This window comes from Anolis sagrei, chromosome Y (genome assembly GCF_037176765.1).
Source record: "Anolis sagrei isolate rAnoSag1 chromosome Y, rAnoSag1.mat, whole genome shotgun sequence".
Lineage (NCBI taxonomy): Eukaryota > Metazoa > Chordata > Lepidosauria > Squamata > Dactyloidae > Anolis > Anolis sagrei.
The window spans coordinates 68,949,505-68,973,339 of NC_090035.1; the positions used below are offsets into that span (position 1 = coordinate 68,949,505).

Consider the following 23,835-nt stretch of genomic DNA (forward strand, 5'->3'; position numbering starts at 1 on the left):
GGGCAAACTTGGGCCCTCCAGGTATTTTGGACTTCAACTCCCACAATTACCTGGAGGGCCCAAGTTTGCCCATGCCTAAAATGTGTACTTTGGAAACAATAACTTTAAAACGGGAGGGGGAAAGAGAAGTTAATAATCTGAATCATTGGGCAGTCTAGATGGGGCCACACTTTGCATGAGAAAGTAAAAATTGGGTTCCTTTTCCAGCCAACTAAAGGGACAATTGGGGAGTATTTCGGAATAAGGGATCCTCAAAGGGATGGCAGAGAAGGGCCAGCAACGCATGCCTTCTGCCAAAGCAAGGCAGCCCCTCCACTGCAGCGCCCCCACCCCACCCCCCTCCTCCTTCTTCCAGATCCTGCTTGAAAGTTCCAGGCTGTGCTCAAGCCCCGTCCGCACTAGAGCTCGATCCCGCCCCTTTTGTCGCGTCGGGGCTCGGGATTGGACGAGGGGGAGGCCAAGTCCAGAAGCTTCTGCAAAGTGTCAGCGGTGGGGGCTGGTGGGGGGCTCGCTTATAAAAAGCCTGGGCGAGGCGAGTACCTTGGAACGCGTCTGCAAGAGTGTCAGAGCAGGGCACAATCCCAGGGACTGCAGGGTGCAAGAGGTACACGTTGGAACTAGTTTTATTTTGTTTGTTTATTTTAAAATTTAATTAATATTTTAAAGTAAAATATTAAATATGTTATTTTATATTATTTCCATTTTATTATTCATACTATTTATTTTATTATTATTAATTTATTCTTGATTTATTATATATTATTATTATTATTTATTTAATATTTTTATTGCATGAGCCATGGCAGCCAAAGTGCTGTCAAACTGCAATTTATTTTATATTGTTAATATTATTTTATTATTTACTTATACTATTTATTTGAATATTATTAATTTATTATTTTATTATTATATAATATACTGTTTATATTACTATTATTTTATTATTTTGCATTATTTATTGCATGAGCCATGGCAGCCAAAGTGCTGTCAAACTGCAATTTATTTTATATTTTATAATATTATTTTATTATTTATTTCTATTATTTATTTGAATATTATTAATTTATTATTTTATTATTATATAATATACTGTTTATATTATTATTATTTCATTATTTTGCATTATTTATTGCATGAGCCATGGCAGCCAAAGTGCTGTCAAACTGCATTTTATTTTATTTTAAATTATTAATATTTATATTATTATTTTATTGTTTTATATTATTTATTGCATGAGCCATGGCAGCCAAAGTGATGTCAAACTATTTTTTATTTTATATTTTAAATATATTATATTAATTTATATTTTATTTTATTATTTATTTATATTATTTATTATTTTAATGTTATTATTATTTTATTATATATTATTATTATTTATATTTACACTATTATTTTATTATTTTATATTATTTATTGCATGAGGCATGGCAGCCAAAGTGGTGTCAAACTGCTTTTTAATTTTATATTTTAAATATATTATATTAATTTATACTTTATTATATTATTTATTATTTTAATATTATTTTATTATATATTTTATTTATATTTACACTATTATTATTATTATTATTTTATATTATTTATTGCATAAGTTGTTTGCATGGAGAGGAGGTTGATTTCCTTCTGCAAAGATCCCTTGTTTGTTTACAAGCTGCACAAAAAGATCACATGTAAAGTTGCCACTGTATTTGTATTTTTCTCTTGTTTCCCTGATCAAGAGTGCAGCCATGCCTCTGAGCATAGTGCAGAGTGCTTTTTCACTTCGTTCTGAAAACTTCATCAAGTTTAGGGGGAGGATCCTGGGACTAACTGAATGCCACACTGTAGAATGAACACGGTTTGATCCCACTTTCAGCAGTCTTTGATCTGGCAGAGAAGGCTAAAGACCTTGGGGAAACTACAAATCTCACAATCCTATAGCATTGAGCCGTGGCAGCCAAAGTGGTATCAGAGTGCATTCTTTCTACAGTGTTAGCTGCACCCAGTCATGGGATTGATTCCTGACTTAACAGTCAATGCTTGAAAAGCGACAGGAACTTGCAATGGGATAGTATTGATTTCATTATTATTTTCCCATGGAAAATTACTGAGTTGATGCACTAAAAACATCTGGTGCATGCCATCCGATTCATTCCAAAACAGACTTATTTTGCTGGGCTTTTTGACTTCTGTTTTGCAGCCTTTGAATCCCATTCCTCTTGGGTTTGCAACAGCTGCTACAGACTGGGATGGATGGATATTGTTTTTGTTTACATTGGTATTAACTTGGGGTTGCCTTCTTGCCTTTTGGGGTGTTGACAAAAAATACTGTAAGAGTCCCATTGTTTTCTACTCTGAAGTTTTATTTGGACTGCAGCTCCCATCATCCCCATCCCGATGGGAGTTGCAGTCCCAAGGTGTTAGGAGGCTGCCACAATAAGGAAAGGGTGAGCAAGATCCAGATTATCTGACAGTGTAGACTCTTATAATTCAGGTCATAGCAAATAATCTGACATCAGATGCTGGGGCACAGGGAAGTGTAGATCCAGCTAATGCAGGCATGGGCAAACTTTGGCCCTCCTGGTGTTTTGAACTTCAACTCCCACAATTCTTACAGGTTAGATCCATAGATAAGGGAGAGAGAAATAAGATGATGATGGTAATAATAATAATAATAATAATAATAATAATAATAATAATAGGCTGTTATATATGTATTAAAGCCATGCTTTTGTTTCACGTGCTACTCTCCTAAGAATGGATAATTTTCAACTTGAATGTTGCCAACTTTCAAAAGGTTCTCAGCTCTTCTGCATCCATAATCTAGATCAGCAGTTCTCAACCTGGGAGTTGCAAGGGGGTGTCAGAGGGGTCGCCAAAGACCATTAGAAAACCCTTTTTCCTAGTTCCAACAGACCTCACGACCTCTGAGGATGCTTGCTATAGATGCAGGCGAAACATCAGGAGAGAATGCCTCTAGACCATGACCATGTAGCGCGAAATAACCTACAACAACACAGTATTTACTGTTGGTCTTCGGGTTTATGTGTGGGAAGTTTGGCCCAATTCTATCCTTGGTGGGGTTCAGAATGCTTTTTGACTGTAGGTAAACTATAAATCCCAACAACTACAACTCCCAAATGTCGAGGTCTATTTTCCCCAAACTCCACCAGTGTTCACATTTGACCACATTGAGTATTCATGCCAAGTTTGGTCCAGATCCATTATAGTTTGAGCCCACAGTACTCTCTGGATGTAGGTGAACTACAACTCCAAAACTCGTCAGTGCCCACCAAACCCAGTATTTTCTGTTGGTCGTGGGAATTCTGTGTGCTGAGTCTGGTTCAATTCCATCATTGGTGGAGTTCAGAATGATTGTAGGTGAACTATAAATCCCAGCAACTACAACTCCCAAATCACAAAACAATCCCTCCCTAACCCCACCAGGATTCAAATTTGGGGGTATGGGGTATTTGTGCCAAATTTGGTCCAGTGAATGAAAATACATCCTGCGTATCAGATATTTACATTACGATTCATAACAGTAGCAAAACTACAGTTATGACGTAGCAAAGAAAATAATGTTATGGTTGGGGGGTCACCACACCATGAGGAACTGTATTAAGGGGTTGCGGCATTAGGAAGGTTGAGAAACACTGATCTAGATTCTAAGGGTTAGAGCAGGCATGGGCAAACTTCATCCCTCCAGGTGTTTTGGACTCCAACTCCCACAATTCCTAACAGCCGATAGGCTGTTAGGAATTGTGGGAGTTGGAGTCCAAAACACCTGGAGGGATGAAGTTTGCCCGTGCCTGGGTTACTCAAAAGATGAGAGGAAACTATCCAAAACAGGGTAGAACTAGTGTTTGGGACTGCAACTCCCAAAATCCCCACCAAAGCAACCCTACCTTTCCATGCTCCAAATGTATCTTTTGATATATAGAGATAGTTCTATATCTGGAATCTCAACCTTTATGCTCATACTATGCCCTGTTGCTTCCCTCTCCAAGTCTATAGTTTTATTTTAAACTTTCCTTACATAAATATGAAGGTTTGTGTTCTCTTTTGGGAAAGAGACGTGATAAATTGTCAAGATCGGAGAGCAATGCGTAGTGGGTGGTTTGGGCAGCGATGTTGGACAGCCATCTGCTGCTCTCCCTGTTGACAGGGATGATAGGCGGTTTCTTTAGCAAGCCTGCTGCAATGTTGCAGCCTCCGAACCCTCCGAGAGGTTGGCCTCCAGAAAAAGCCTTCTAGAAAACTCTCTCGGACAAGCACATCTCCGCCCCCTGCCCTTTGTCAGCTCTTGATTCGGGGCCAAACTGTGCAAAGTGCAGAGCCGCCCGGGGTGGAGTTGCCTTGGGTGGGTGGCTTCGTCTTATCTGGAGCGGCAGCTGTGCCCAGCTAGACTTCTTCCTGCGATGCAGATTGGTGCCAAGTCTGGTGCTTCCTTTTGCCAAGATCTGATCTTTTAGACCCAGCCATAGTTCAGCCCCAGAATTGCTCAACGCAGCTCACTTTGCGTTGAAAGTAGCCCAATGTCGGGTGCATCTAATCTACACTGTCACATTGTGTGCAGTTTGGCACCACTTTAACTGCCACGGCTCAATGCTGTGGAATCCTGGGCATTGATAATTCAACCCCAGAATTCCTTAACCCAGTTCGCTTTGCATTGAAAGCAGTCCAGTTTCGGGTGCATCTAATCTACACTGTCACATTGTGTGCAGTTTGACACCACTTTAACTGCCACGGCTCAATGCCGTGATATCCTGGGCATTGAGTCACCCTCCATGGCAATTGTTCTGAACCTTCCTAATGCTGCGACCCCTTAATACAGTTCCTCATGTTGTGGTGGCCCTCAACCATAAAATTGTTTCTGTTGCTACATCATAATTATAACTTCGCTACTGTTGTGAATCGTAATGTAAATATCTGATATGTAGGATTGTGGCGCAGCTGGCTGAGTGTCAATTGCATTAAGATCACTCTGACCAAAAGGTCATGAGTTCGAAGCCAACCCGGGTTGGAGTGGGTTTCCAACCAATTGTGTGTAGCTTGTTGTCGACCTTTGCAACCCGAAAGACAGTTGCATCTGTCAAGTAGGAAAATTAGGTACCACCTTAAAGTGTGGGGAGGCTAAATTAACTAATTTATGAGGCCATAAAGAAGACTCCATCAAAGCATTCCAGCAGGGAAGCATGCGGGGAATGCAGAAGTACTTCATCAGCGTCACAGATGGACGATGAAAGCGACAGCTCTCCTGGCGGCCAGAAAAAGTTGAATAGCCTCTGTGTATATCTGTGTATGTCAAAAATTGGCATTGAATGTTTGCCATAAATGTGTACACTGAAATCTGCCCCGAGTCCCCTGCGGGGTGAGAAGGGCGGAATATAAAAGCTGCAAATAAATAAATAAATAAATGTATTTTCGTTCACTGGACCAAATTTGGCACAAATACCCGATACTCTCAAATTTGAATGCTGTTTTGATATAAGCTGCTGAACTTGCTTTCCAAAAGATCGCAATTTGAATCCGGGGAGTGGCGTGAGCTCCAGCTGTTAGCCCCAGCTTCTGCCAGCCTAGGCAGTTTGAAAACATACAAATGTGAATACTGCTTTGGCAGGAAGGTAACAGCACTCCATGAAGGCCACATGACCTTGGAAGTGTCTACGGGCAACATTGGCTCTTCGGCTTAGAAATGGAGATACGCACCACACCCCAGAGTCGGACATGACTGGACTTAATGTCAAGGGAAAACCTTTACCTGTTGTCATTTGGGAGTTGTAGTTGCTGGGATTTATAGTTCACCTACAATCAAAGAGCATTCGGAACTCCAATGAAGGAACTGAACCAAACTTGGCACACAGAACTCGGATGACCAACAGAAAATACTGGATGGGTTTCTTGGGCATTGATCTTTAGTTTTGGTGTTGTCGTTCAACTATATTAAGAGAGCACTGTGGACTCAAGCCATGATGGATCTGGACCAAATTTGGCACAAATATGCAATATGCCCAAATGTGAACACTGGTGGAGTTTGGGGAAAATAGACCTTGACATTTGGGAGTTGTAGTTGCTGAGAGTTATAGTTCACCTACAATAAAAGGTAACGGCGCTCCATGCAGTCATGCCGGCCACATGATCTTGGAGGTGTCTGTGGACAACGCCGGCTCTTCGGCTTAGAAATTGAGATGAGCACTCTTCAACATCTACAATTCCTAACAACGAGTAGGAATTGTGGGTGTTGAAGTCTGTCGCAGTGGACACAGCTTTTTTCCAAAGTCAGGTGTCATATTTCTGTTGAGGCTGAAACCTGATACTAAAAGTTTTGAATGGACATCCATGGATATCACTTGATTTCCATGGATGGGCTAAGGAATAAACTAACAGGCGACTTCTTTGAAAATGTCTTTTAGATCCCCTTTAGGTCTTCTAATTTCGTCTGGGGAGACTGTTGACATGTTCCAACATAGCAGAAAGTCAAATTCCAGTCTTCCGGGCTGGACTGTGGAAAATTGCGTCGTTTTGTTTTTTTGCATTATGTGTAGTCTGGCCTGGCTTTTTCCAGAAGCATAACAGAGGGGCTGCAATACCCAAGATTTCCAGTAAGGGGCTATGTTTATGTTATACATAGAGCAAATTCTCTGCGCAAAAGCACAACAACATTACCCATTTCTGCAAAACTGCTCTTCCCAACCTTAAGAATGTGTTGATTCTCTACCATTCCAGTCGTGTCTTTTGAGATCACTGTTCTCTGGCTGCAATGACATTCATGAAACCATCTTAATTGTGTGAACGACTTTTTGTTATAAGGAAAAGTGGCAAATAGAAGTACTTAGAATGGTAGCCCGAGAATTAAAATTATTTATTTATTTAAAGACTTTTATATGCCGCCTTTCTCACCCCGAAGTGGACTCACAGTGGCTTACAAGATATATATACATACAATATATTAAATTATTAGCATGGTACAATATCGGTATTATATATTACTATATTGTACTTACTTATTTAGGTGATCCCTCGTAGTCCGAGGATGATGGTCCTCCAAGTGTAGTATCCTAGCGGTGGGTCCGTAGACGACTGTGGAGCCCTATTCTTGATCTTCATCTTCTCCACAGTGAGGGCATCAGTTTCCAGGTTTGCTTGACGCGCCTTCCTCTTGGCACATTTCTCTCTTTCGCCCTCTTCAAATTCTGCAGCACTGCTGGTCACAGCTGACCTCCAACTGGAGCGCTCAAGGGCCAGGGCTTCCCAGTTCTCAGGGTCTATGCCAGAGTTTTTAAGGTTGGCTTTGAGCCCGTCTTTAAATCTCTTTTCCTGCCCACCAACATTCCGTATGCTTCTGCGAAGGTGTTTTAGAGTGGCTTATAGGTCTATACTATATTGGTGTAGTACTATAATTGTACTACACCATTGTATTGTAATATTATTAGTAATATTACATGTAATATAAAATATATAATTATAATATTGTATTATTAGTATTATATTGTATTGCATTATATTATAAATATATGCATATACAATATATTATGTTATATTATTAGTAAAGCACGGGAGACAAGATGGAACTGTCTTCAACTGCAGCCGCCTCTCTCTTCACTCTGTGTGCATGAATTTATATCACCTTTGCATTTTGCTGTGCTTTGTTTATGGCCTCTGCATCCATTATCTGCATTGCAAATAGGATTCTAATGGCAATAGCAAGTGAACCAAGTGGGAGCAAGGATTTAAGAATTATATCAAGAATACCAGCACAAATAGCTGTTTTAAGTGATTGTTTATTACATGGACAACATTTCAAGATCTTGAAAACTGAGAGCTAATATTCTATAGCACTGGTTCTTGGGTCCCCAGGTATTTTGGCTTGCAACTCCCAGCCAGTTTACCAGCTATTCAGATTTCTGGGGGTTGTAGGACAACACATCTGGGGACCCACACTGTTATAAAGTTAGGGTGAGTACCTGACCCTTAAAATGCAGATGTTTCAGTACATGCAGTTTCTCTTCTCTCCAGCAGAGGGCAGCCAAACCTTATAGTTCTCAAAATATAACAACCAGAGACTCTTATATCTGATTGTATATTTTGTCTGTAATAATAATAATAATAATAATAATAATAATAATAATAATAATTTTATTTTTATACCCCATTTCCATCTCTCCGAGGGGACTCGGGGTGGAATACATGGGGCCAAGCCCAGTAACACAGAGTAAAAACATAGTATATAAAATATAAGAAGATCCAAACATCCAATTATGGAATTTTTGGAGGGGTGGCAGAGCTAGAAAAAAAAAATGTCTACAGATCTGGAAGCTGGCTGCTAATCCAAGTATGGTACAGAGATGTATAAGCATCAGGCAGGAAGGAAGATATAGAAGAGAAATGAACCTGATATGTTGTAACTCAGTCTTATCAACTCCTGTTTGTATTAGAATGAGCAATGTGTGGTCTTCTAGATGTTGAGTGTAGTTGTTTGACTTCCCATAGTTTCAAATGGGAGCTTTCTACCCAGCTGGAGGTGGCAGGAATTGAGCCTGGGACCTAAATTGGAGTTATATAACTATACCTTTCTGTGATGCCATTTGCATTCATGTTCATTGCCTGTCCTCTTGCAGCCAAAATGTCCAAGGGTCCAGCAGTAGGAATTGATCTGGGGACCACCTACTCCTGCGTCGGGGTCTTCCAACATGGGAAGGTGGAGATCATTGCCAACGACCAGGGCAACCGCACCACCCCCAGCTATGTGGCCTTCACAGATACTGAGCGCCTCATCGGTGACGCTGCCAAGAACCAAGTGGCCATGAACCCCACCAACACTGTCTTCGGTAAGGATCAACCCACACCATCTGTAGTGTGGTGGCTTCTCTTCTAGGTTCTGGATGAGAAGTTGTGCTGTGTCCTGGTTCTTTTTTTTTCCATAGAGGAGTTACTCTCTTAAAATATATTAGTGGTTGAATTGAGCCACAATTAGGGTTTATTTTGAAGTAGGAAGAGCTAAAGGGCATCCTCGTGGCACAGTGGGTTAAACGGCTGAGCTGTTGAACTTGCTGACCGAAAGGTTGGCGGTTCGAATCCGAGGAGCGGAGTGAGCTCCCGCTGTTACCCCAGCTTCTGCCAACCTAGCAGTTTGAAAGCATGCAAATGTGAGTAGATCAATAGGTACCGCTCCGGCAGGAAGGTAACGGTGCTCCTTGCAGTCATGCTGGCCACATAACCTTGGAGGTGTCTACGGACAACGCCGGTGCTTTGGCTTAGACACTGAGATGAGCACCAACCCAAAGAGTCAGACACAACTAGACAATGCCGGTTCTTCAGCTTAGAAATGGAGATGACCACCCACCCACACACCCACCCGCGTCAGATACAACTAGACTTAATGTCAAGAGGAAACCTTTACCTTTAGGAAGAGCTACAACTCCTATCAGCTCCTAGGCAGAAGTGATGGGAATTGCAGTCCCAATAGATCTAGAGAGTGCCAGGTTCTGGAAATCTGGGACTCCTTCAAATTAAATTATTTTCCATGGATTCCTCCTATTGAATCCTAGGCTTTGTTATTTGGTAAGGCACTGGAATCACCAGTCTTCTGCCCTAAATAGCCTATCCCATGGAACAGAACCATAGCAAGTAAAATGGAATATATATGTTAGTTTGTGGGAGAAACATAACTCAGAAACCACTGGATGAATTGACACAAAATTTTGACACAGTACACCTAACAGTCCAACAAGTGTCCATCACCCCTAAAAACACACACACAAAAACCAGCAGAACAAACTTTAAACCTCCCCAAAATAAACCATATATACATATACATGTGCATACATACATACAGACACACACATATATACACACAAACGCACACATATACACAATATATATATACACATATAAACACTCATGTACATATATACATATAACCCCCCCCCCCCCCCCGAGTATATTTCCCCACCTGTATGAAGGCTTTTTTTTATGACCCCGTTCCTTTATGAGTTTCTCCCTCACAAACAATCTGCTCCATCCCTGTCTCATCCTGATCTTAGTATCTTTAGTATTTTAATGTTGTTTTTTTAATCTCGAACATGCGGCCCACTTGTTGTTATTTTATTGTGTATGATTTTGCTTTATCTTTTTTTGTACTCATATGTTGTATGTATTTTACTGTGTTGTTACTGTGTTTTGGTTTTATTTTATTGTAATATGCTGTTGGCCTTGGCCTCATGTAAGCCACCCCAAGTCCCCATTGGGGAGATGTTAGTGGGGTATTAAATAAAGTTTATTATTATTAAGTTTATTAAACACAGAAATACAATAATATATATATATATATATACACACACACATGCAAACATACATATATACACATATACACAAATGTATGCACACACACATATACACACATTGATTGGTCCTTTAACATGGGAGAGGATCAGCTCACTGTACCACGTCACTCCTCTCTTTTCCAGATGCCAAACGCCTTATTGGCCGCCGTTACGATGACCCCGTGGTCCACTCCGACATGAAGCATTGGCCATTCCATGTGATCAATGACGGGGGCCGTCCCAAAGTGCAAGTGGAGTACAAAGGCGAGACAAAATCCTTCTATGCGGAAGAGATCTCCTCTATGGTCCTCACCAAGATGAAGGAAATTGCAGAAGCCTACTTAGGCAAGGTAGTTAACTGTCAACATGATGTTCCTCGTCTTTCGGTTCTCTGGATGTTTCAGACTTTGCACCCCAGAGTTTCTGCTCATTCGCTGTTTGTGCTTGGGCTTCTGGGCGTTGAAGTCCAAACATCAGTTGAGATCCTCTGGGAGACTAGGACATCTTGTGGCAAAGAGAAAAAGTGGGACTTGGAGTAATATTTATTTTATTTATATGCCGCCCTTCTCACCCCAAAGGGGACTCAGAGCAGCTTACAATATATATATACTTACAATATATTATATGATTAGCATAGTACAATATCAGTATTAATTATTACTATATTGTATTATACCATTATATTATAATATTATTAGTAATATTACACGTAATATAAATATATAAGTATAATATATTGTGGAAGGCTTTTATGGCTGGAATCACTGGGTTGTTGTTAGTTTTTTTCGACCTATATGGCCATGTTCTAGAGGCATTCACTCCTGACGTTTCGCCTGCATCTATGGCAAGCATCTTCAGAGGTAGTGAGGACTCTACCTCTAGAACATGGCCATATAGCCCGAAAAAACCTACAACTCAATTATAATATATTATTATTAGTATTATATTGCATTACATTATTATATAAATATTATATATAGATATAGATATATATACACACACACATACATATATATACATACATACATATACACACAATGTATTATATTATATGTATGGATAATATGAATGTAACTATTTCTAACTCAGCCTTCTCTCCATTATAGACTGTTACCAATGCAGTCATCACAGTCCCGGCTTACTTCAACGATTCCCAGAGACAGGCCACCAAGGATGCTGGTACCATTTCAGGCCTCAATGTCCTTCGTATCATCAACGAACCCACAGCTGCTGCCATAGCTTATGGGCTGGATAAAAAGGTCAGGAGGAATTTTAAAAAGCATTATTAGATTTAAGAAGTGTGAGAAAACATGCTTCTCAAGAGATTGTATATATTGGAAGGCAATCCGCAAGGTACATACACTGTTAGAGCTTCTGGGTTGCTATGAGTTTTCTAGGCTGTATGGCCATGTTCCAGAAGCATTCTCTCTTGACGTTTCACCCACATCTATGGCAGGCATCCTCAGAGGTTGTGAGGTCTGTTGTAAACTAGGCAAGTGGGGTTTATATAACTGTGGAATGTCCATGGTGGGAGAAAGAACTCTTGTCTGCTGGAGGCAAGTGTGAATGTTGCAGTTGGCCACTTTGATTAGCATTTAATGGCCTCGCCTCTTCAAAGCCTGGCTGCTTCCTGCATGGGGCAAACCCTTGTTAAGAGGTGTTAGCTGGCCCTGTACACATTAGCTCAGGCATTGGCAAACTTGGACCCTCAAGGTATTTTGGACTTCCATAATTCCTAACAGCCTAATGATTTTATTTATTTACTAGCTGTCCCCTGCCATGCGTTCCTGTGGCCCAGTCTGTGTATATGTGTTTTGTGTGTGTGTATATATGTTATTTATTTATTTATTTACAGTATTTATATTCCACCCGTCTTGCCCGCAGGGGACTCAGGGCGGATTACAATGTACACATACATGGCAAACATTCAATGCCATAGACACACAACACATATAGACAGATGATAAGAGGCTATTTAACATTCCAATTTTCTGGCCACCAGGGGAGCTGTCGCTTCACCGTCCATCTGCGACACTAATGAAGTACTTTCTGCATTCCCCGCATGCTTTTGCTGGAGATTTTTAATGGCCTCATAAATTTGTTAAGTTAGCCTCCCCACACATAAGTGGTACTTAAATTTCCTACTTGACAAATGCAACTGTCTTTCGGGTTGCAAAGGTCAATAACAAGCTACACAAATTGGCCAGAAGCTCACTCCGACCCTGGCTGGCTTCGAACTCATGACCTTTCAGTCAGTAGTGATCTTAACGCAGCTGACACCCGGCCAGCTGAGCCTCAGTCCCAGTGTATATGTATGTTTGTTTATATATAGGTGATTTTGCACGTGCGTTTAATGTTTTTTTGGGGGGGGGGGTTGGCTTTTTAAGTCTCTTCCGCTGTTTTTTTCAGTGCTTTTATGAGCGATGGTCACTTGTTGGCCTGATAGGTGTATTGTGTCTAAATTTGGTGTCAATTCGTTCAGTGGTTTTTGAGCTATGTTAAGCCCACAAACGAACATTACAGTTTTATTTATATAGATTTATGATATTTATAGACCGCCTTTCTCAGCCTTATGGCAACTCAAGGCGGGTTACATGTTGGCACAATTCGATGCCATACATCCATAAAAGTGCAGTTAAAAACCATCAACATAACAATATAAAACATATATAAAAACTATTAAAACATCTAATTACTGGTGTTGTCTTGTTAAAAGCATTTCCAGTAACATCGTCTAACCATTCCATGTTCATCAATTCATAGTTCCATGTTATCTATTCCACTGCATTCTCATAAGCTTGCTCAAATAGCCAAGTTTTTACCTTTTTTCAGAAAGTCAGGAGGGAGGGGGAGGTATTTCCATAGCCAGGGGGCCAACACTGAGAAGGCCCTGTCCCTCATCCCCACCAATCGTGCTTGCGAGGCAGGCGGGATCGAGAGCAGGGCCTCCCCAGGTGATCTTAAGGTCCTAAATGGTTCATTGGAGGAGATATGTTCGGACAGGTAAGCTGGGCCGGAACCGTTTAGGGCTTTATAGGCTAAAGCCAGCACTTTGAATGGTGCTTGGTAGCAAATTGGCAGCCAGTGGAGCTGACGCAACAGAGGACTAGTGTATTGAAGTCTAAAACGCCTGGAGGAGCAAAGTTTGCCTAAGCTTGCTCTCTATTAATATCAGTTGTTCGTCTTTGACACGGCACATGGAAACCTTTCTGAAGAGATTGTGTTTCTCACTGTTGGTCTGTTGCTTTGATAGGTGGGTGGCGAGCGCAATGTCCTCATCTTTGACCTGGGCGGTGGTACCTTTGATGTGTCCATCCTGACCATTGAAGATGGCATCTTTGAGGTGAAATCAACCGCTGGGGACACTCACTTAGGAGGCGAGGATTTCGATAACCGCATGGTGAACCACTTTGTGTCAGAGTTCAAGCGCAAGCACAAGAAGGACATCACAGACAACAAGCGGGCAGTACGACGCCTGCGTACGGCGTGTGAGCGGGCCAAGCGCACTCTCAGCTCCTCCACCCAGGCCTCCATCGAGATAGACTCGCTCTACGAAGGCATTGACTTCTACACCTCCATCACCCGGGCCCGCTTTGAAGAACTGAATGCCGACCTTTTCCGGGGCACCTTGGAGCCCGTAGAGAAAGCCTTGCGTGACGCCAAGCTGGACAAATCTCAGGTCCACGACATTGTGCTCGTGGGAGGCTCAACCCGTATTCCCAAGATCCAAAAGCTTCTGCAGGACTTCTTCAACGGAAGAGAGCTCAACAAGAGCATCAACCCCGACGAAGCAGTGGCTTATGGAGCAGGTAAAGAGCAGTAGCCAAAAGGAAAGAGCTAACAGGTTGGGATAGAGCTGCTGGATTGCTGTGAGTTTTCCATTCTGTACGGTCATATTCCAGAAGCATTCTCTCCTGACGTTTCGCTCACAGCTATGGCAGGCATCCTTAGAGGTTGAGAGATCTGTTGGAAACTAGGCAAGTGGGGTTTATATATCTTTGGAATGTGCAGGGTGGAAGAAATAACTCTTGTCTGCTTGAGGTACACGTGAATGTTGCAATTGGCCACCTTGATTAGCATTGAATGGCCTTGCAGCTTCAAAGTCTGGCTGGTTGCTGCCTTGGAGAATCCTTTGTTGGACATTCCGCAGATATATAAACCTCACTTGCCTAGTTTCCAAAAGACCTCACAACCTCTGAGGATGCCTGCCATAGATATGGGCGAAACGTCAGGAGAGAATGCTTCTGCAACATGGTCATACAGCCCGGAAAACGAGTGGCTTATGGAGCAGGTAAAGAGCAGTAGCCAAAAGGAAATTGCTAACAGGTTGGGATAGAATTGTCGTGTTGGAAGAAACCAGAAGAGCTGCCCATTCCAGCAGGAATGTTGTACTACAATCCATTCCACAGTAAGGCTGGAATTGTAGTCTTATATCTGGGGTGTTAAATGGTTCCCACCCTTTCTAAAGGAAGTTTCAAATCAGAGTTAGTGAAGAAGGAAAAATGAGCAGATGCAGAAAAGCTGCTGCTCCATTCTGCAGGAAGAGGCAGTTTCTGAACATACCAGGGTTGAATGAAAAGTAATGCCTCCACCTTCGTAACTCCTCCACAGATTACAGTACTAGTATGCAGTAGGAACTGGCTTGTTCAGTAGACTCTCCTCTTCAGTTCCATTTTGGCAGGAAGCCTTTGCATTGAACGGTTGTATTGTTAAAGTGCAAAGTATGGAACCCTGCGCAGACAGTTGGTCAATGTGCAGTCATTGAATTCTTGACAGCAGAAAGTGTCACCCCAAAGGAGATTCATCAGAGAATGCAAGCTGTTTATGGTGATTGTGTTGCTGTGAGTACAGTGCGTCGTTGGGAGAGTAAGTTTAAAAATGTTGAGGTGACACCTTCTGCTGTTAAGAATTCAATGACTGCACGTTGCATAAGTTGCGTTGACCGACCGTCTGTGCAGGGTTCCATACTTCGCACTTTAACAACACAACCATTCAATGCTAAGGCTTCCTGCCAAAATGGAACTGTAGAGGAGAGTCTACTGAACAAGCCAGTACCTGTCACATACATTGCATAAGTCGCATTGACTGACCATCTGCACAGGGTTCCATACTTTTCACTTTAACAACAACCGTTCAATGCGAAGGCTTCCCGCAAAAATGGAACTGTAGAGGAAAGTCTACTCAACAAGCCAGTCCCTGCCGCATACCAGTACTGCCATCTGTTGAGGAGTTACAAAGGTCAAGGCATTACTTTTCATTCAACCCTCGTACATTATTAAAGAGACCACATTGGCCACCCAGTTGAATTTCCTGCCATGCAGGAAAAGCACAGTCAAATAGATAGCAGTGATTGGTACCTGTTCCAGAGAAGCTCACAGTATCAGCCCAGGGTGAGGAACAGCAGATCACTATAGGCAGCAATTTATTATTGCTGATGGGCAGCTTGAAACTCATCTGGTATCTTTAGTTGAAGGCTTCTAGGGAGGTATTGTGGACAAGGAAGGGTTTCTCTTCTCAGGCAGCTTCTTGACCCCGTTTCTTTGGTCCCCTAGCTGTCCAGGCTGCCATCCTTTGTGGCGACAAATCCGAGAATGTGCAGGATCTGCTGCTGTTGGATGTCACACCATTGTCCCTGGGTATTGAGACGGCCGGTGGGGTGATGACAGCCCTCATCAAGCGCAACACCACCATCCCCACCAAGCAGACACAGACCTTCACCACTTACTCTGACAACCAGCCGGGAGTCCTCATCCAAGTAAGTGGAAGCTGGTGTGGTAATGCAATACATTTTGATTTATTAATTTATCGTGTCAGGAGCAAGCCAAACATTTGTATTGCATGTTTTAACAAACAAACAAAACACAAAGTTTGCAAGCTTGGTAGTTGATTACATGTCCTTTGAACATTAGCTGACCACTTGGAGTGCCTCTGGTGTTACTATAAGATAGTCCTCCATTGTTCATGTAGCAGGGCTCAGGTTGCATCGCAGCAGATGGTCTGTAGTTTGCTCTTCTCCACACTCGCATGTCATGGATTCCACTTTGTGGCCGCATTTCTTAAGGTTGGCTCTGCATCTCGTGGTGCCAGAGCGCAGTCTGTTCAGCGCCTTCCAAATCGCCCAGTTTTCTGTGTGCCCAGGGGGGAGTCTCTCATTTAGTATCAGCCATTGATTGAAGTTCTGGGTTTGAGCCTGCCACTTTTGGACTCTCGTTTGCTGAGGTGTTCCAGCAAGTGTTTCTGTATATCTTAGAAAACTATTTCTTGATTTTGATAACACTGGTTTGTGGATAGTTTTGAAAGGCGGAATTTAGAAATAATGCTTATTTATTTTGTGTCAAAAACATTGCATACATAAGTATAAAACTGATAAAAAAAGGCTAAATAATTTTTGACCAAAACCATGCAACAGCAACCGCATTGTCTGTGGCTTTAAATAATTCTTCTTCTGTACATGAGGCAGGGCATTGTGGACAAGCATACAAGTGCGGAGTTGTTTGTTTGGCTCCACAGTCACACAAGGTGGAGGTTTCTTTTAGGTAGTTCCATTTTGCCAGGTTATCTTTTGATCAGCCCACTCAACTTCTGAGTCTGCTTAGGGACTTCCAAATTGACCATTCTTGGTTTGCCTCCGGAAGCAATTAAGAATGGTTTGCCCCAGTATGGCAAAACTTTTAGCAAAGATTTAAACTTTTTTTTAAACAGAAGCCTTCGTACACATACGGTTTCTAAAGTCAGGAAGTAATTATTGAAAATCTTCATAACTTAACTTGTTAACGCTTTTTAACATGATTTTGTTTCTGGGTTATAAATCTCGTTTCCTAATTGGTTCTATCATACAAACATGGAAAAAATGTGCATGAGGCAGGGCATTGTGGACAGGCATACAGGTGCGGAGTTGTTTGTTCTGCCCCATAGTCGCACAAAGTGGACTGCAAAAACTTTGTTTTTGCAAGACACCCTGCAACACATTTTGCTATAGTTTTTCAGTGAATATCTCATTGAATCTCAACCAATTCAACATAGTTTGTGGCAGGTACAGAAACTACGTTTCTGAAGTATAATAACAATTGAACAGGAAATAACACTTTCAAATCAAGAAGATTTTTTTTTTCAAATTTTGCTACACATTGTTGTTGGTCATCTTTGCCAGTTTTAAATATTTTAAAAGCCAGATATTTAATGAATCAATTAATTATGATTAAGTCCTTCACATTCATTCCTTATTCATTCATAAGGATTGCCTTGCTATCCTTATATTATAATAATAATAATAATAATAATAATAATAATAATATAAAATAATAATATTTTTGTACACTGCCTCCATCTCCTCAAGGGGACTCGGGGCAGTCTGATCGTTATAGTTAAAATACAGCAGCAGCAGCAACGTAAACAAAATAAAACAGTATCATAACAAATATAAAAGCAAACATCAACCAACAACCAATAATGATCCTTATGGTTAAAAAAATAGAAAAGCCAAAATTTAATTATTTTTATTATCTCAGAGAACACCTCTCTGTGAATCTCTAGGGCAGTGGTTCTCAGCCTGTGGGTCCCCAGATGTTTTGGCCTTCCAGAAATTCTAATAGCTGCTAAACTGGCTGGGATTTCTGAGAGTTGTAGGTCAAAACACCTGGTGACCTACAGGTTGAGAACCACTGCTCTAGGGCCTCCAGGATGACTATAGACTTATAAATGCTTAGAGAAGTGTTCTCTCTAGAAATCTCTAGGTCCTCCAGCATGACTTCCATTGGAAGTTTATATTAGTTATGCTGGAAGTTCTACACATTCCTAGAAAAAGTCTTGCTCAAATCCACAAAACTTAAACCCACACATTTGGAGGGGTGATTTGCATCGCTTAACATGTTTAAATTGCTTTGATGCTAAAGTTTTTCACACTAAAAAGGCAGTTTCCAAGTTTATTATAAAAGTATGGCTGGGATCGCAAAAATAGTAGCCAGAAAGAATTGTTTACTCTCAACCAAGTTTAGTTACAAGTTGGATAGGCTGAGTTTTTTGTTGATCCATCACTTGGATATTGGCCCAGTCCACTGCTGGAGTGTAACCTTCCAAAATGTTCCTAATATAGAAGTCAGCCAATGGTTCCTTAGGCTTTTTATGGAGGGTTTCTAGCATCGCTTTCTAACCCTCTGATGCGTCTTCTCTTCCCACCCTACAGGTGTATGAAGGAGAGCGCGCCATGACCAAAGACAATAACTTGCTGGGCAAGTTTGAGTTGACGGGGATCCCCCCTGCTCCTCGGGGTGTCCCACAGATCGAAGTCACCTTTGACATTGATGCCAATGGCATCCTCAATGTGTCTGCTGTTGACAAGAGCACTGGGAAGGAGAACAAGATCACAATCACTAACGATAAAGGTGAGTGTGGATGGAAAATTGAGTTTTGCCCAATGATGGGCTACAATATCCTCTTTATTCACTTCTGGAAGTTGCAGTCCAACATCATCTGGAGGACTACATGAGTCCCACCCTTATATTTTAGCATTTGGTGGTGCAGCGGGTTAAACCGCTGAGCTGCTGAACTTGCTGACTGAAAGTTCGGCAGTTTGAATCCAGGGAGAGGGGTGAGCTCCCACTGTTAGCCCCAGCTTCTGCAAACCTAGCAGTTCGAAAACATGCAAAAGCGAGTAGATCAATAGGTACCGCTTCTATGGGAAGGTAACGGCGCTCCATGCAGTCATGTTGGCCAAAGACCTTGGAGGTGTCTATGGACAATGCCGGCTCTTCGGCTTAGAAATGGGGATGAGCACCACCTCCCAGTTGGACAGGACTAGACTTAATGTCAGGGGAAACCTTTACCTTTGCTACCTTATGAATGACTCTACAGCCCAGCAGGAGGTGAGATCTACCTCTTAGAGGTAGGATTGTATGCCCATCATCATCCCCACTGGTTGTACCGACTAAGGCAGATGGGATTTACAGTCCCAACAGTATCTGGGAAGGCTGTAACTGGCCCATGCTGGTTTTAAAAAAATTATCTCCTTGACCCGATTCTTCTTCTTGCTTCAGGTCGTCTCAGCAAAGAAGAGATTGAGCGTATGGTGCAAGAGGCAGAGCAATACAAGGCGGAGGATGAAGTTCAGAGGGAAAAGATCGCGGCCAAGAACTCCTTGGAGTCGCTGGCCTTCAACATGAAGAGCACCGCAGAGGATGAGAAGCTGAAGGACAAGCTGTCCCCGGAGGACAAGCAGAAGATCCTGGACAAGTGCAATGAGGTCATTTCCTGGCTGGACAGGAACCAGGTGAGTTTGCAAGAATAGTTGAAATAGTAGGAAGAGATAGGTCCTATGTTTAGAGTTATTAATTCAAACTGAAGTAAACACCAATAACCTAAGGAATTCAAAAGCAATAATGCTATGACACCAGAGGAGGTGTCTTTGTTATATGCATGTAAATAATCTCTGACATATGATGACCATGTAAGAGTTTCCTTTGTAAGGTTTATTCAGAGGAGGTTTCTTGGGGGTGTGACAATGGATGCATGTTATGTTGACCGCCTGTGCTTCAGCAGTTACGACTGTGCTGTTGACCATTCCCAAGAATGATTTTTCATTATTATTATTATTATTATTATTTGAAACACAACAAAATGAGTCCACAGCAGACACTCTACTGGGTGCTGTATTGGCTCACACGTCGGACACTTCTCAAGTGTCTAGGACTGTGTGATGTATTGGCGAATAACACATGCAGATCCCAATAGGGTGGCCTTCTGCAGATGGCAATCTTGTCATCGCCGATTGTGTTTAAGTGCAGGCCAAGGTCTTTAGGCACTGCACCCAGTGTGCCGATAACCACTGGGACCATCTTGACTGGCTTGTGCCAGAGTCGTCGTCTTCTTCTTCTTCTTAATATTATTATTATTATTATTATTATTATTATTATTATTATTATTATTATTATTTCCAACATTTGTACCCCATCCTTCTCAACCCCTGAAGCGGGACTCTGGGTGGTTTACATCAGCAACAACTGGATGCCAACACATACAGAATACATACAAAATATATCACAACATTACACATTAAATAAAACTATTAAGTTAAAAAACATTAACAACTATGTAGCCCAGTGGTTCTCAACCTGTGGGTCCCCAGATGTTTTGGCCTTCAACTCCCAGAAATCCTAACAGCTGGTAAACTAGCTGGGATTTCTGGGAGTTGTAAGCCAAAACATCTGGGTATCCACAGGTTGAGAACCACTGATGTCGCCAAATCTAATCCAATTCAGCGTCCAAAGACTTTGTCAGAGCCTGTACATTGTCAGTTCACGTAAAACATTGCAATTGGTATCAAGCTTGCTCCCCAAATGCTTGGCCCCAGAACCATGATTTAAGCTTCTTCCTGAAGGAGAAGGAGGGATGGAGCTGACCTAATCTCGCTGGAGAGGATTTTCCAGAGGCAGGGGGCCACCACTGAGAAGGCCCTATCCCTTGTCCCCGCCAAATGCATTTGCAAAGAAGGTGGGACAAAGAGCAGGGCCTCTCCGGACGTTCTTAAAAGTCCAAGGTGAGACATAGAGGGAGATACGTTCAGATGTGGCCTTGTAGTTATCAGGGCACATCTAGTCAATAATGAGACCGTGCCTGTGAATTGGCCATCCGACCTCTGCTGAAAGACCTCCAATGGAGGAAAGCCCACCATCCTCCAAGGTAGTCTGTTGGTCCTTTTATGGCCAGGATTTTTTTCCTGGCGTCTCCTTAGAGCCTCATTTTTCCTTTAGGTAGGATGATCTTCTTGGACAGTGGTTCTCAACCTGTGGGTTTCTGGGAGTTGAAGGCCAAAACATCTTGGGACCCACAGATTGAAAACCATTATTCTAGGAGCAATTCTGGAATACTTTCAGTTCTCCACTAGAGGGCAATTGAAGCTTCCCAAATATGGGTCTCAGCAAGAGTATCTGAAGGCCATACATCTATCTTCTCGCTAATCTATTGGGATTTTCATTCTACTTTCATAAACCATGGCTCAATGCAGAGAAAGAATTGCTTTTCCAATAGATATAATCTTTTATTTATTTATTTACTCATTTCTATGCCGCCTTTCTCAGCCCGAAGACAACTTACATGGGCACGATTCAAGGCCACAATGAACATAAACAAAATTAAAAACAATTAACACAAATTATAAAAACCCTGTAAAAAGCATAAAACACCAGTAACTTCTCAGGCGTTCCCAGTGGTGGACCCCCTCCTGTGGAACTCGCTCCCCAGCAAAATCGGGTCAACAACATCCCTCCTCGCCTTCAGGAGGAAATTGAAAACGTGGTTATGGGACCAGGCCCTTGGGTAGCTGGCAGAAATTGACAATGGTAATGATGATAATGTTATGGAAAATGGACAGGCTTCCGATTGTGTTGTGCTTGCTCAAATTGTTTCTACATAAGGGTAGACACCCAGTATTATTGCACTTTTTATTAATGTACTTTTTATTTTAAAAATAATTTTAAAATTAATTTACTGTGTTTTTATATGTAATTACTGTATATATTATTTATATATAATGACATTGAAGTGTGCCGGATGTAAGACACCTTGAGTCCCGTCTCTCATCCCCCCCCCCCCCGGGGGTGGGGTTGAGAAGGGCGGGATACAAATGTTTTAAATAAATAAATAAATAACTTCCTATTACCTCATTTTCCAAAGACATTTTGGATTGTAGGAGTTGGAAGATGTTACTAGCCCATCCAGTTCAACTCCTTTCTGCCAAGCAGAAACTCCCATGCAAAACACTCCCAACAGATGGCCATCCAGCTTTCTGCTTAAAAACTTCACCACACACCAAGGCAGTATAGTCCACTGTTTTTTTCAAAATAATTTTATTGATTGTTTAGGGAAAATAAAGTGGGGGGGGCAGGAGAAACGGGGGAAAAAGAAAAAAGGGGGAATAGGAGGGGGTAGGTAAAAAGGGGTAAAACATTAGATTGGTGAAAAGGAAAAAAGGAAAGGAAAAGAGGCTAACTGATAAAAGGGATACAGAGGTTTCCTTACTAATGGGAGGGGGCGGAGGCTAAAGGGGAATGAAAGGTAAAAAAAAATTGAAATAAGAAATAAAAATCGAGAATATAAAAAAGAGGGAGAGAGAAAAAATTTGAAAAATTGTGGAAAAAAATATATATATTTGGAAAAAATGACGAAGAAAAAATATGAAAGGAAAAAGAAAAAAAAAGGAAAAAATAAAAATCTTCCAAATTCTTATCCTTTCTGGGCAATTAGTCTCTTGCATTTCAATTGTAATTAATCTCACCGTCTTCTTATAATTGCATCATCCATCTAGTTTTTTGGGGAAAAATGTCTAATAGTCTGTAGGGCATTTGTACCCTGTTGAACAACTCAGGAAGTTCTTCCTAATATTTAGGTGGCATTTCTTTCCCTGCAATTTGAATCAATTTCTCTGAATCCTGGTCTCTAGACAGCAGAAAAACAAGGTGGAAGATCCAACACTTTGATAGAACGCAGTCTCGCACCGATCACAGTAGTTCTTTTCTCTAGGACTCCAAAATCTGTTATTTCAAAGCTTCATCTTTTCTTCACTCTGCAGATGGCCGAGAAGGATGAATACGAACACCAGCAGAAGGAGCTGCAGAACGTCTGCAATCCCATCATTACTAAGCTGTACCAAGGAGCCGGGGGCATGCCAGGAGGGATGCCCGGAGGGATGCCTGGTGGTTTCCCAGGAGCCGGAGGCGCTGGGGGTGGCTCTTCAGGCCCCACAATTGAGGAGGTGGATTAAGAGCCTGCCAAACCCTGCATGGTTGCAGAGGGGACTCTGTGCAAGTTGTCTTGGAAGCTTCCTTCCCATCCTGCTTCACTTCAGCTGCCTCCTTTTGCCCTTCTTCCCCCTCTGCACGAATGGGGCTTCCTCACTCTCTTCCTTCCTGCACACTTCCGCTCTTTGTTACAAAAATGGGCATGTCTCCTCACTGCCAAACTGAGACGCTGATGTTGTGTCCACATGAATAAATTATTGCACTTTTGTCATCCTCTGGTTTTGGTGCCTGTGTGATTTGTGTTTCTGTGTATCCTCTGGAAAGCATTGTAGTCCACACAATAATGGACTTGTTTTTGAGTCCCCTTCCTCACATATTAGTCAATAAGTATTTCTTCAGCTGTGGCACACTGGCTGCCTGTTGAGGGCTGAGTAGGAAATCAATCAAAACGATACCTGGTCCATATTTGTGAATACAGCACAGCCCCTATATCCTTGAGACTCTGGTTCAGTTCAGACTTCCATCACATGCTTCTCATGGGTCTCCCTCTAAAATAAGATAGAGGCCCCTTCTACACTATTATTTATTTATTTATTTATTTATTTATTTACTTTGCTTATATACCACTGTTCTCAGCCCGGGGGCGACTCACAGCGGTGTACAACATAGGAAGAACAAAATTCAAGACACAGTATAAAATAATTCACAATCCAGCATTATACAAAAAACATCGTCATTACTACGAATACCAATTGGCGTGGTCTCATCGTCCAAATCACAATCCAATATCATTTTCC

At 41.8% G+C, this 23,835-nt stretch overlaps 1 protein-coding gene across 1 annotated transcript; it reads left to right on the forward strand.

Moving 5' to 3' along the window:
- Positions 1–479: 479 nt before the first annotated feature.
- Positions 480–23,309, forward strand: LOC137095224 (heat shock cognate 71 kDa protein-like). Its single transcript, XM_067461641.1, has 9 exons — positions 480–604; positions 8,604–8,813; positions 10,452–10,657; positions 11,414–11,566; positions 13,561–14,116; positions 15,860–16,062; positions 18,490–18,688; positions 19,340–19,572; positions 22,870–23,309. Exons 2-9 carry the CDS (start codon positions 8,609–8,611, stop codon positions 23,059–23,061), a joined length of 1,947 nt encoding a protein of 648 aa, XP_067317742.1. The 5' UTR covers positions 480–604; positions 8,604–8,608; the 3' UTR covers positions 23,062–23,309.
- The last annotated feature ends 526 nt before the right edge of the window (positions 23,310–23,835 follow it).